The sequence below is a fragment of the Nycticebus coucang genome, chromosome 20 (assembly GCF_027406575.1).
Source record: "Nycticebus coucang isolate mNycCou1 chromosome 20, mNycCou1.pri, whole genome shotgun sequence".
NCBI lineage: Eukaryota > Metazoa > Chordata > Mammalia > Primates > Lorisidae > Nycticebus > Nycticebus coucang.
In genome coordinates this window covers 48,108,586-48,122,611 of record NC_069799.1, presented here as the reverse complement: position 1 = coordinate 48,122,611, position 14,026 = coordinate 48,108,586, and the positions used below count along the sequence as shown (strand labels likewise).

The window sequence follows — 14,026 nt, the reverse complement described above, 5'->3', positions numbered from 1 at the left end:
AATTTTTTTTTTTTTTGAGACAGAGCCTCAAGCTGTCGCCCTGGGTAGAGTGTTGTGGCATCACAGCTCACAGCAAGCTCCAACTCCTAGGCTCAAGTGATTCTCCTGCCTCTGCATCCCAAGTAGCTGAGACTACAGGTACCCGTCACAACACCCAGCTATTTTTTTTTGGTTGCAGCCATCATTGTTGTTTGGCGGGCCCAGGCTGGATTTGAACCTGCCAGCTCAGGTGTATGTGGCTGACGCCTTAGCTGCTTGAGCCACAAGTGCCAAGCCAATTATCTGACAATTTAAAACATTCCTGTCTCTTGCATTTTCTTTTTTTTTGTAGAGACAGAGTCTCACTTTATGGCCCTTGGTAGAGTGCTATGGCCTCACACAGCTCACAGCAACCTCCAACTCCTGGGCTTAAGCGATTCTTTTGCCTCAGCCTCTTGAGTAGCTGGGACTACAGGCGCCCGCCACAACGCCCGGCTATTTTTTGGTTGCAGTTCAGCCGGGGCCGGGTTTGAACCCGCCACCCTCGGTATATGGGGCCGGCGCCTTACTGACTGAGCCACAGGCGCCGCCCTGCATTTTCTTTCTTTTAGAAGTAAGAAATCATTGTCATGTTTAGTTCAGGTGTTTAAGTTAGGCTCTCATTTAAATTGTTTCTTCCTGTGGAATCTTACTTAAATTAATGGAAACTTTTTTTTTTTGAGATGGAGTCTCACTATGTTGCCCTTGGTAGAGTGCCGTGGTGTCACAGCTCACAGCAACCTCCAACTCTTGGGCTTAGGCAATTCTTTTACCTCAGCCTCCCAAGTAACTGGGATTACAGCTGCCTGCCACAACGCCCAGCTATTTTTTTTTGTTGTTGTTGTTGCAGTTGTCATTGTTGTTTGGCAGGCCCAGGCTGGATTCGAACCTGCCAGCTCTGGTGTATGTGGCTGGTGCCCTAGCTGCTGAGCTACAGGCACTGAACCTTAATGGAAACTTTTTTTTTTTTTTTTTGTAGAGACAGAGTCTCACTTTACTGCCCTCTGTAGAGTGCTGTGGTGTCACATGGCTCACAGCAACCTCCAGCTCTTGGGCTTATGTGATTCTCTTGCCTCAGCCTCCTGAGCAGCTGGGACTACAGGTGCCCGCCACAACGCCGGGCTATTTTTTTGTTGCAGTTTGGCCGGGGCTGGGTGTGAACCCGCCACCCTCAGTATATGGGGCTGGCGCCGCCCCTTAATGGAAACTTTTTTTTTTTTTTTTTTTGTGGCCGTGGCTGGGTTTGAACCCGCCACCTCCGGCATATGGGACTGGCGCCCTACTCCTTGAGCCACAGGTGTCGCCCTGGAAACTTTTAACTAAAACTTTTATTCATTTAAAACATGCCTGTGACAATTTATGTAATCTTCTAAAGTGTTCATTTCTGTTACTCTTCTTTATAATGATATAAAAACATTTGAAGAGTTCTTAGAAAATATTTATGAACAGGCTGGTTGTAGTGGCACACTTGTAATGTTAGCACTCTGAGAGGCCAAAGCAGGAGCATCCCTTGAGCTCAGGAGTTCAAGACCATAGTGAGAGAAATGCGGCCCCACCTGTACTAAAAACAGAAAACAATAGGTGGCCCCACCTGTACTAAAAATAGAAAACAATAGCTGGCACCTGTAGCCCCAGCTACTCAGGAGGCTGAGGCAAGAGGATTGCTTGTGCCTAGGAATTTGACATTGCTGTGAGCTGTGACACCATGGCATTCTACTGAGGGTAACAAAGTAAGACTCTGTCTCAAAAAAAAAAAAAAGGATAATTTGGAAATATAACATGACTTTAAGGAGTTTCTGTTTTGAATAAATGACCCTATATAGCATCAACTATGAATCAATTGTATTGTGAGCAATTGAAAATAAGTTATTTTTCTATAATTATTTGGATATTTTCATTTCTAGGGATGCTTGGAATTCATTGGGTGATATGACCAAAGAGGAAGCCATGATTGCATATGTTGAAGAAATGAAAAAGGTAGGAAAAACAAGGAAAAATAATTGATAGCAGAAAACAAAAATATTCAGAGCAGCTCTAATTTAATTTCATCATCAGACAAATTAGTTGCTTTGTTTTAAGGAACAAGAAGATTGTAGTATGTTATACTATAGAATCTAGACTATTGAATTTATTAGGGCTTTATCTGTTCATCTTAAGGTAAGTGTTTTTTTCCTTAAGATGTGATCTGATGCTTTCATTTGTTGTTGTTGTTTTTTATCATTTTCCCTATCTTTCTCTATAAAGGATGTGAGAGTAAGAAAATAATGCATTTATGGGTGGCGCCTGTGGCTCAGTTGGTAGGGCGCCGGCCCCATATACCGAGGGTGGCGGGTTCAAACCCAGCCCTGGCCAAACTGCAACCAAAAAATAGCCGGGCATTGTGGCGGGCGCCTGTAGAATCGCTTAAGCCCATGAGTTGGAGGTTGCCGTGAGCTGTGTGAGGCCACGACACTCTACCGAGGACCATAAAGTGAGACTCTGTCTCTACAAAAAAAAAAGAAAATAATGCATTTAAAAATATTGATGTCCCTTACTCTGGAGTCTGGGCAGTACCTAATGGTCTTGACAACATTTCTACTTGGAAACTTTTTTATTTGGAGAAATAGTTAACATTGCCCAACAATGTTCTCATAGAAGTTTTGACTCATAAATTGAGATACTTCCACCACTGGACGTCTCAGTACCAAGCATTTTTCTGTCAGTACATAGATCCTTCAGAAGCAGAATAAGATAAGGGTGCTTTTAGGTTCTATGTTAACTACCAAAGAAGGGCATTCATTCCTTGTTAACTAGCTCTTTTAAGTGTGGCCAACATATGGTTTTGAGGAACAAATTTATGAAGAAATCAAAGCTTTTAAAATTGATGTTGTTGTCTTTAAGATGGAATTGAAACCAAGGGGATAAAAGCGGAAAAAAAGCAATTAAAGATGATCTATCTTAGACACATTTTATAGAGGACCATTTTTATTTTGGATATAGATCAGAAGTTGTGGAATATAAGCTTGATAATCTGAAATAAATTATCTTTGAACATAAAGAAAATCTGTAAAAAGGAATACTGTTTTTGCCAGATGGTTTGATGGTATTAATCTCTGTAATTATTTCCATTTAATAGATTTAAAACAGTATTTTTATATTCATTTTCTAATCTTCTACATTGCTCAAAGTTGTGCCCTTTGTTACATTTTCTTTTTTTTTTTGTAGAGACAGAGTCTCACTTTATGGCCCTCGGTAGAGTGCCGTGGCCTCACACAGCTCACAGCAACCTCCAGCTCCTGGGCTTAAGCGATTCTCTTGCCTCAGCCTCCTAAGTAGCTGGGACTACAGGCGCCCGCCACGACGCCCGGCTATTTTTTGGTTGCAGTTTGGCTGGGGCCGGTTTTGAACCCGCCACCCTCGGTATATAGGGCCAGCGCCTTACCGACTGAGCCACAGGCGCCGCCCACATTTTCATTTTCTTTTTTTTTTTTTTTTTGTAGAGACAGTCTCACTTTATGGCCCTCGGTAGAGTGCGGTGGCCTCACACAGCTCACAGCAACCTCCAACTCCTGGGCTTAGGCGATTCTCCTGCCTCAGCCTCCCAAGTAGCTGGGACTACAGGCGCTTGCCACAATGCCTGGCTATTTTTTGGTTGCAGTTTGGCCGGGGCTGGGTTTGAACCCACCACCCTCGGTATATAGGGCCGGCGCCCTACTCACTGAGCCACAGGCGCCGCCCCACATTTTCTTTTTTTTAAGCATTTTTTTTTTTTTTTTGCAGTTTTTGGCTGGGGCTGGCTTTGAACCCGCGACCGCTAGCATATGGGGCTGGCGCCCTACTCCTTTGAGCCACAGGCGCCGCCCCCTTTGTTATATTTTCACAATTTTCATTTAATGGACTTTATCTGTAACAGAGGAAAGAGTTTAGTTCTTTTGGCTTTTAACTATGTCACTAACACAATAACAAAGGAGCCTTTTCAAAGCAGAAAAAAGGAAGGCTAATCTAAAACTTTTTGGTTTGATAACTATTTTTCTTTAAATATTATTATAATTTTTAGGACATACTTCAGTAATAAAAAGTTGAATTGACACATTGAGTAAAATTTACCCATTTTCTTCTATCTAATTTTATTAATTAATGGTAGAGACACAGTTTAGGTTTTCTTCTTTTTTTTTTTTAACTTTTTTCCCTTTGGCCACAATTTTAAGTAACAGGGAGATGAAACAAAGGGTATTCTATTGTTTTCCTAAGAAAGATTAAAAACTACACTGCTGTTTTCAGTTACCTACTGTTTCTACTGCTTACCTTTCTTTATTTGTTTTTGAGATAGACTCTCACTTTGTCACCTTTGGTAGAGTGCCATGGAGTCACAGCTCACAGCAACCTCAAACTCCTGGGCTCAAATGATTTTCTTGCCTCAGCTTCCTAAGTAGCTGGGACTACAGGCATCTGCCACAACACCTGGCTATTTTTAGAGATGGAGTCTTGCTCTTGCTCAGGCTAGTCTCGCACTCCTGAATTTGAGCAATCCACTCACCACCTCCCAGAGTGCTAAGATTATAGGCATGAGCCACTACGTCTGGCCCCTAAATTATGTTTTTAATACATTGACTACCACATTAGGAAAAATTTTTTTTTCCTTAGGCCCACAGTGCTTTATTACGTCAAGATATGTCAAGAAATGTGTGATTTATGGGCGGCGCCTGTGGCTCAGTGAGTAGGGTACCGGCCCCATATGCCGAGGGTGGCGGGTTCAAACCCAGCCCCGGCCAAATTGCAACAAAAAAATAGCCGGGCGTTGTGGCGGGCGCCTGTAGTCCCAGCTACTCGGGAGGCTGAGGCAAGAGAATCGCGTAAGCCCAAGAGTTAGAGGTTGCTGTGAGCCGTGTAACGCCATGGCACTCTACTGAGGGCCGTACAGTGAGACTCTGTCTCTACAAAAAAAAAAAAAAAAAAAAAGAAATGTGTGATTTATATATGCTTCGTGAGGCCCTGGGTTCAAAACTAGAGTTAAGGTGAATCCAACTCACTTGGTAGTAAATGTATCAAATATAGTTCATGACAACAAAAATAGAGTTCAGAAATCACTGTACTATTGTTCTTTACCATTACTCTTTACAGTATAAATCTCATTTCGTGTCTTTGCATTTAAGGGTTTCAAAGCTGGGCTTGTGGCTTAGTACCAGTAGCTCAGTGGTTAGGGCGCTGGCCACATACACTGGGCCTGCTAAACAACAATGACTAAGTAAATAAATAAATAAATAAAGCTGGGCATGGTGGTTCACACCTGTAATCCTAGCACTTTGGGAGGCCTAGGTATGTGTATTACTTGAGCTTAGGAGTTTGAGACAACCTGAACAAGAGTGAGACCCCATCTCTACTATAAATAGAAAAATTAGCCAGACTTTGTGTTAGGTGCCTATAGTCCTAGCTACATGGGAGGCCGAGGATCACTGAGGCAAGAGGATTGCTTGAGCCCAAGAGTTTGAGGTTTCTGTGAGGTATGATGACGCCATGGCACTCTACTCAGTGTAACAGAGAGAAACTGTCTCAAATTAAAAAAAAAAAATAAGGTTTCAAAAACTTTATGAATTTAATTTATGTTGCATAATGGATAACATTTTATAGAAAATTACTTTTCATAATTTATAAGTTGTCCTGCAAAATATCACTAAAAAATTTGCTGGGGTAAAAATTTGCTTATGATCAATTTAGCTTTCAGAATAGACTAAGCAGGCTTGGCATCTGTGGCTCAAGAGGCTAAGGCGCCAGCCACATACACCTGAGCTGGCAGGTATGAATCCAGCCTGGGCCCGCCAAACAACAAGATGGCTGCAACCAAAAAATAGCCAGGTGGGGTGGTGCCTGTGGCTCAAGGAGGAGGGCGCTGGCCCCATATACCAGAGGTGGCAGGTTCAAACCTGGCCCCAGCCAAAAACTGCAAAAACAAAACAAACAAAAAATAGCCAGATGTTGTGGCAGGCGCCTGTAGTCTCAGCTACTCTGGAGGCTGAGGCAAGAGAATCGCCTAAGCCCAGGAGTTGGAAGTTGCTGTGAGCTGTGTGATGCCACGGCACTCTGTCCAAGGCCATAAAGTGAGACTGTGTCTCTACAAAAAAAAAAAAAAAAAAGAAGGTGGTGCTTGTGGCTCAAGTGTAGGGCACTGGCCCCATATGCTGTAGGTGGTGGGTTCAAACCCAGCCCCAGCCAAAAACTAAAACATAAATAAATAAATGTATCAAAAAAAAAAGTTTCATTTAAAAAAAAGGAATTTAGTCTTTGCTGTAATTGAGTATCTCTGCACCTATCCAAGATATTTTCATCATCACATGTCTCTCACTATCTCACTAAGAAAAAGTGCTGGATAAACCTAGAAAAATTATTGGGCTTTGATGTTGCTTTTCCAGAGTCCATGCAAATGTATCAATTATTTATCAAATATTGCTATTAAAACATTTTTCTTTGGATAGGTTACAATATACTGAATTGGCTTAATTAATTTAAAACTGTAGATCACATCTTCTCTGAAGCTAGGTAGTAGTTATCTAGACTGAGATTTGCCTTTTCTGCTTGTCTGGGTGTTCCCTTTTTTCTGTCTCTACCTTGTAAGTGTGCCTGTGCTTGCCATTTCTTGCATTTCAGTATGGGCCAGGGAAAGAATGGCTAAGAAGGATATACATCCTTCTCGGTTTGTATATTTTTACAGTTTTTTCTTTGGAGAGTAACCTTGTAAATTGAGCATGTCTTGCTCTGGCTCCTTGTGTCCTTACTATATTGACTAATGAAATTCTAGCTTATTGAAAAAGTGAATACGCTGTTTTTATTTGTTTGGTGCTAGCATACACTCCTTTCTGTAGTTCTCACACTTTTTTTTTTTTTGAGACAGGGTTTCACTATGTTGCCCTCCGTAGAGTGCTGTGGCGTCACAGCTCACAGCAACCTCAAACTCTTAGGCTTAAGTGATTCTCAGCCTCAGCCTCCCAAGTAGCCAGGGCTGTGACTACAGGCGTCCACTACAACATCCAGCAATTTTTTTTTTTTATGAGACAGAGTCTCACTGTGTCACCCTTGGTAGAGTGCTGTGGTGCCATAGCTCACAGCAACCTCAAATGCTTGGGCTCAAGCTATTAACTTGTCTTAGCCTCCCAAGTAGCTGGGACTATAGGTGCCCACCACAATGTCTGGCTATTTTTTTGTTGCAGTTGTCATTTAGCTGGCCTGGACTAGGTTCGAACCCGGCAGCCTAGGTGTATGTGGCTGATGCCATAACCACTATACTACAGGCGCTGAGACAACACCCAGGTAGTTTTTTAGAGACAGGGTCTTGCTCTGGCCAGGCTGGTCTTGAACTCCTGAGCTCAAGCAATCCACCCAGCTTGGCCTCCCAGAGTGCTGGGATTACAGACATGAGCCACCACGCTCAGCCTTACTGTATAATATTTTATTTTATATGAAGCTTGTGCAAAATAGTCTTCAAATTGAAAATGCTTTTAGATCTTTATTGTATTTCAGACTTTTCTAGGAATGTGTATACATTACATATGTAATTAACATAGATCTTTTAGGGATTCTTTTTTTTTTTTTTTTTGTAGAGACAGAATCTCACTTTATGGCCCTTGGTAGAGTGCCGAGGCCTCACACAGCTCACAGCAACCTCCAACTCCTGGGCTTAAGCGATTCTCTTGCCTCAGCCTCCCAAGTAGCTGGGACTATAGGCGCCCGCCACAACACACAGCTATTTTTTTTTTTTTTTTGGTTGCAGTTTGGCCGGGGCCGGGTTTGAACCCGTCACCCTCGGTATATGGGGCTGGCACCTTACCGACTGAGCCACAGGCGCCGCCCTCTTTTAGGGATTCTAATAATGAACTTCCAATTTCAAAATTATCAATAAATTGGAAGTAGTGAATTATTTGATACTAGTGTAGATCAAATTAAGTTTGTGATTTTACAATATTTGTTGGTTTTAATTACAGATAATTGAGACTATGCCAATGACCGAGAAAGTTGAAGAATTGCTGCGCGTCATAGGTCCATTTTATGAAATTGTAGAAGACAAAAAGAGTGGCAGGAGTTCTGATGTAACCTCAGGTTGGACTATTTTACCTATTCTTCAATTCAGCAACTGATACATTATGTATACATTAATATTTGTATATCTAATTCTCATTTTTACTTTCACATGCTAGTCCGACTGGAGAGAATCTCTAAATATTTAGAAGGTAGGAATAATGAAATCCATGTAAAAATGTGTTCAAAATTTCCATGCCTGAAGAATTCTATACAAAGCTATACAGAGCTTATAATCTTGTCACCAGGAGTTTTCATTCTAAGCAAACACACCGTATAAAGTTCCAAAATATTTTACACCTATAAGTTTTAACTATTAAGTATTAGTTATTGAAACATGCCAGGTGATTCATTTACTATATACAAAATTATAACAGAATTCATGGTTTTATTTTGATAGGTTATATTTTCCTTCTTTTCTTTCTTTTTTTTTTTTTTTTTTTGAGACAGAGTCTCAAGCTGTTACCCTGGGTAGAGTTCCATGGCGTCATAGCTCACAGCAACCTCCAACTCAGGCTCAAGCAATCCTCTTGCCTCAGTTTTGCTATTTTTTGTAGAGACAGGGGTCTTGCTTTTTGCTCAGGCTGTCTCGAACCTGTGAGCTTACGCTATCTATCTATTCACCTTGGCCTCCCAGAATTCTAGGATTACAGGCGTGAGCCACCACGCCTGGCCCTGATAGGTTATATTTTCTATTTTGCTTTAAGAATTATAATACTACTACCATGGATTAAATGACTTTTAGCTAACTTTAAAATGGATGTATTTACAGTATGGTTTAACTTAGCATGGCAAGCTAAAACAAGACATCAAAGGCTGGGTGCCCATAGTGTGGTGGTTAGAACACTGGCCCTGTGCACTGGGACTAGTGGGTTCAAACTCGGCCTGGTCCTGCTAAACAGAAAAACAAACAAACAAAAAACACATCAAAGAAATTAGTGAATTCACTTCACATTGTATTCATGTTCTTAGTGAAGGATTGAAAATTTTTTTTTTTTTTTTTTTTTTTTGAGACAGAATCTCACTATGTCACCCTCCATAGAGTCCTATGATCTCAGCATAGCTCAGAGTAACCTCAAACTCCTGGGATTAAGCAGTCTTCCTGCCTCAGCCCCCTACGTAGCTGGGTCCATAGGCATATGCCACCATGCCCCATTAATTTTTCTATTTTTAGTAGAGATGAGATCCGGCTCTTGTTCAGGCTGGTCTCACACTCCTAAGTTGAAAGGATCCTCCTGCCTTGGCCTCCTAGCGTGCTAGGATTACAGGTGTGAGCCAACACACCAGCCAAAACAGTTATGTTTTATATACTAGTAGGAGTTGAATAAAATGCAAGATTTGCTGCTATTGAATGTAAACATTTGCTCTTTAAATTATTTTGGAAAGCAGAGTGAAAAGATACCACAAGAGCAAATTTAAGTGAAAATTTAATGCACTTTAAATGAAAATCAGCCTGGCACCCTCCTCCCATTCCTATTTACAAAGTATCTTTTAATAATTGACACAAATTGCATACTTTTAGAACAGTAATCTGCCAGTACTGTAATACACCCTTGTAGTTTGTGCCTGTCCTGGTAACAGACCATGTGCAACTCATGATGACTACTTACAAGACATAACTCTACCATACCATTGTGTATCTGATTTGCTTAGAGGGAGTCAAATGGTTCTTCTTATAGTTCATGTTTATTCAGTCTGGGGAAAAAAAATGTTTTCTCTTTGTCAAACATGTTAATAGGATGCAGTGAGGAATAAATCTGGGCCTGCTTTTGTAGAGTCTGGTCTACTAGCCAGAAGCAGTTATTTAAACAACTAATTATAAAATGAAGAAGAGTGAATAATGGAAATAAAAGGCACAGGTCCACAGTTACTTGGCTTTAACTTAAAAATCCAAAAGCCTGAAGACAGAATTTTCTTGGCAACTTATATGGTAGCAAAACCTGTCTGACATGAACTAATTGAGGAAAAACAGCTAACCTGAAATGACTTAAGGCTATTTTGAATCTTTATCCTGTTTAGTGTATCTATTCATGTGTTTTGCTGCAAAAAATCTTATTTTCTTTTTTTAGTGAGAGTTGCCTTAACTCTATTGGAGATGTTACATAATATACCAAGTGGCATATGTATCATATGACCTTTGCAAAATGAGAGAACTTGAGATTTCAAAACATATCTGAATCCAAGGGTTGTAAGTAAAGGATTGTGGACCTGCATTATAATTTAACTTGAACGATTCTGATGAACATTTAAATTATTTCTTCTTTTGCTCTTCAAAAAATGCTTCTCAGAATTTTTATTTTTATTTATGTATTTTGAGACAGTCTCACTTTGTCGTCCTTGGTAGAGTGCTATGGCATCATAGCTCACAGCAACCTCAAACTCTTGGGCTTAAGAGATCCTCTTGCCTCAGTTTTTCATTTTTAGTAGAGAGGGGAGTCTTACTCTCGCTCAAGCTGGTCTGGAACTCTGTGAGCTCAAGTGATCCACCCTCGGCCTCCCAGAGTGCTAGTATTACAGGTCTGAGCCACCTAACCTGGCCTAAGAATTTTTTACATGTGGAAGTGTATCTATAAGAAATAACAGAAATGGAATTAGAAGTATGTAATAGTTGTTTGTAATTTTGTAAGACTTGGCCAAATTGCAAGACAGTTTGCTATTATGAATTTTTTTTAAACTGAGCATCTTATTAAAACTGGCCATTTGGCTCAGCGCCTGTGGCTCAAGTGGCTAAGGTGCCAGCCACATACACCTGAGCTGGCCAGTTTGAATCCAGCCTGAGCCCGCCAAACAACAGTGACAACTGCAACAAAAGAAATAGCCGGGTGTTGTGGCAGGTGCCTGTAGTTCCAGCTACCTGGGAGGCAGAGGCAGGAGAATTGCTTGAGTCCAGGAGTTGTAGGCTGCTGTGAGCTGTGATGCCACTCTACCCAGGGCGACAGCTTGAGGCTCTGTCTCAATAAATAAATAAATAAATAAAATAAAAATAAATAAATAAATAAAACTAGCCATTTAAGGGTGGCACCTGTGGCTCAGTGAATAGGGCACCAGCCCCATATACTGAGGGTAGCGGATTTGAACTCGACCCAGGCCAAATGCAACAAAAACATAGCCGGGAGTTGTGGCTGGCACCTGTAGTCCCAGCTACTCGGGAGGCTGAGGCAAGAGAATCACCTAAACCCAAGAGCTGGAGGTTGCTGTGGAGCTGGAGGTTGCTGTGGAGTTGCCCACAGTAGAGTACGCCACAGTACTCTACTGTGGGCAACAATGTGAGACTATGTCTCGAAAACAAACAAACAAAAAAAAAACCTAGCTATTTATGTTTAATAGAACAGATTTATCAGTTTGATATCTGACATGGGCACTTTCCAAATATACATATGCAGTAAATTTTGAAATTAGAAAGTATGAGTCGGCTCTGCGCCCATAGCACAGTGGTTATGGCGCCGGCCACATGTACCAAGGCTGACAGGTTTGAACCCAGCCCTGTTCAGCTAGACAACAATGACAACTGCAATAAAAAAAATACTTGGGCATTGTGGCGGGCACCTGTAGTCCCAGCTACTTGGGAGGCTGAGGCAAGAGAATCGCTTAAGCCCAAGAGTTTGAGGTTACTGTGAGCTGTGATGTCACAGCACTCTACTAAGGGTGACATAGTGAGACTCTGTCTCAAAAGAAAAAGAAAAGTAAGAGTGAGTCCTCCAGTTTTGTACTTTTTCAAAATTGTTTTGGCTATTCTTGATCCCCTACATTTTCATATGAATTTTAGAATCTGCTTGTCAATTTTTGCAGAAAGACCAGCTGGGATTTGAATAGAAAAAGGCAATGAATTGTATTTTGGGGACTATTGCAATCTCAAAAATATCATCTTCCGATCTGTGTTCTTAAAACATGGTCCAGTAACCAATAGTGTTGGCAACACATGGGAGCTTTATGGAAATACAGAATTTTAGTTCACTCTAGACCTTTCAGAATCTGCATCTTAAGTAGATCTCAGGTGATTCATGTGCACATTACAGTTGAGAAGCTTTGTGTATTTACTTTCAAGGTATAAGTTTGTTCAGTAGGACAATTTGCTTTTTTAAGTGATTTTAACCAACACTTTAAGAAAAAAGTATCATAAAGACGTAATAATTTAAGTAGTACCCAAAGCCCTAAAGGTAATAAAAGGATGAAAGATGTTTAAATGGAGTCCCACTACAATATCCATGAGATTGTTGGTAGGACCAAAAATATCATATTTATATTTTTAGCATGCTAGCTTATATGAAGTACAAGTTCTGACAATTAAGTTTGTGAACTTGCCACCATGCACGTATGTTGGCAGCACTGTGCAACAACTCAGTAGAGTTTTATGACCTTGGTATATCAGTGTGTCATAGTTGTGTTTGTGTTGATTTGTGGCAAAGTCTTACTGAGTGGAGTTTGTTATTGTTATTGCATGTTTTTGTGCACCATTTGCAGAATGTTGGAAGTAGAATTAGAGCAATGAACAAACATTAAATTTCTTGTTATAAACTTGGCAAGGGTAGAAGTGAAATCAGGAACATGTTAGTCCAACTTGTTGGGGATAACATCATCAAGAAAACAGCAGTATACAAATGGCTTAAACATTTTTCTGAGGCGAGAAAAAGCACCAGTGATAAAGAGAGGTCAGGGCATCCAGTAACAAGCACAACTGATAAAAACATTGCCAGAATTTGTCGAATTGTATGTTAAATTGTTGGCTGACTGTGCGAAGCATAGTAGACCAAGTAAACAACAATAGAGAAACAGTAAAGTCTTAACTGAGAATCTTGGCATGAGAAAGGTTGTGCAAAAATTATCCCAAAGGAGCTCACCAACAACAAAAGCAAAGGAGAGTTGACATTTGCCAAGACCTTTTGGAGAGGTAAGACAATGTTTTGGGCTGTTATTGCTGGTGATAAAGCATGCGTGTACCAATGTGACTCTGAACCAAGTGTGAAAGTGCACAATGGAAATCAGCCAGTTCTCTATGACCAGAATGTTCCATCAGTCCAAATCAAGAGTCGTAACAATGTTGCTAACCTTTTTTGATATCAGAGTGATTGTTCATTATGCATATATACCAACTGGACAAACAGTTAGCCAAGATTATTATTTGAAAGTGCTGAAAAGGCTGCATGAAAAAGTTAGATGAAAAGGACGCCTGCGGCTTAGTGAGTAGGGCGCTGGCCTCATATACCAAGGGTGGCACGTTTGAACCCAGCCCTGGCCAAACAGCAACAAAAAAAATAGCTGGGCATTGTGGTGGTGGGCGCCTGTAGTCCCAGCTACTTGGGAGGCTGAGGCAAAAGGATCACTTAAGCCCAAGAGTTTGAGGTTTCTGTGATCCCAGCTACTTGGGAGGCGAAGGCAAGAGAATTTCTTGAGCCCAGGAGTTGGAGGTTGCTGTGAGCTGTGATACGATGGTACTCTACCCAGGGTGACAGTTTGAGGCTCTGTCTCAAAAAAAAAACATAAACAAAACAATAACAAAGAAACCCAGAAGTTAGATGAAAACAACCTGAACTTTTCACCAATAGCACATAGGTCTTGATTCAGGACAGTATACTAAGCTTACATGGCACTGTCTGTGAGGGATGTTTCCACCCGTGATAAATAACTGTATTGGAACACCCTTCCTACTTCCCTGATATGGCCCCTACTGACTTTTTTCTTTATTTGAAGATAAAGGAAATATTAAAAGAAGACATTTTGATGACATTCAGGAGATCAAGCGTAATACGATGGCAGCTCTGATGGCCATCCCAGAAAAAAAAGAGTTCCAAAATTGCTTTGAAGGGTGGAGTAGGGGCTGTAGTGCACAGCTTCCTAAGGGGAGGACTTCAGAGGTGATAGTGGTGATATTCAGCAATGGAGTAGGTAGTACTTTTTTAGGATGAGTTCTTGAACTTAATTGTCAGACCTCGTATCACTTGACTTAAAAATAATTTATCCTCTG

At 40.9% G+C, this 14,026-nt stretch overlaps 1 protein-coding gene across 8 annotated transcripts in view; it reads left to right on the top strand.

The window, feature by feature from the left end:
• The window catches only part of ACBD5 (acyl-CoA binding domain containing 5), a 51,417-nt gene that overhangs the window by 11,664 nt on the left and 25,727 nt on the right, over nucleotides 1–14,026 (top strand). For 5 of the 8 annotated variants that reach the window (XM_053572661.1, XM_053572659.1, XM_053572664.1 and 2 more), the window contains 3 exons: nucleotides 1,923–1,995; nucleotides 7,971–8,085; nucleotides 8,184–8,216. In XM_053572661.1, coding sequence (XP_053428636.1) covers nucleotides 1,923–1,995; nucleotides 7,971–8,085; nucleotides 8,184–8,216 — 221 coding nt within the window. The remainder of the gene's footprint in view (nucleotides 1–1,922; nucleotides 1,996–7,970; nucleotides 8,086–8,183; nucleotides 8,217–14,026) is intronic. The other 3 variants (XM_053572663.1, XM_053572660.1, XM_053572666.1) reach the window with 1 other exon arrangement.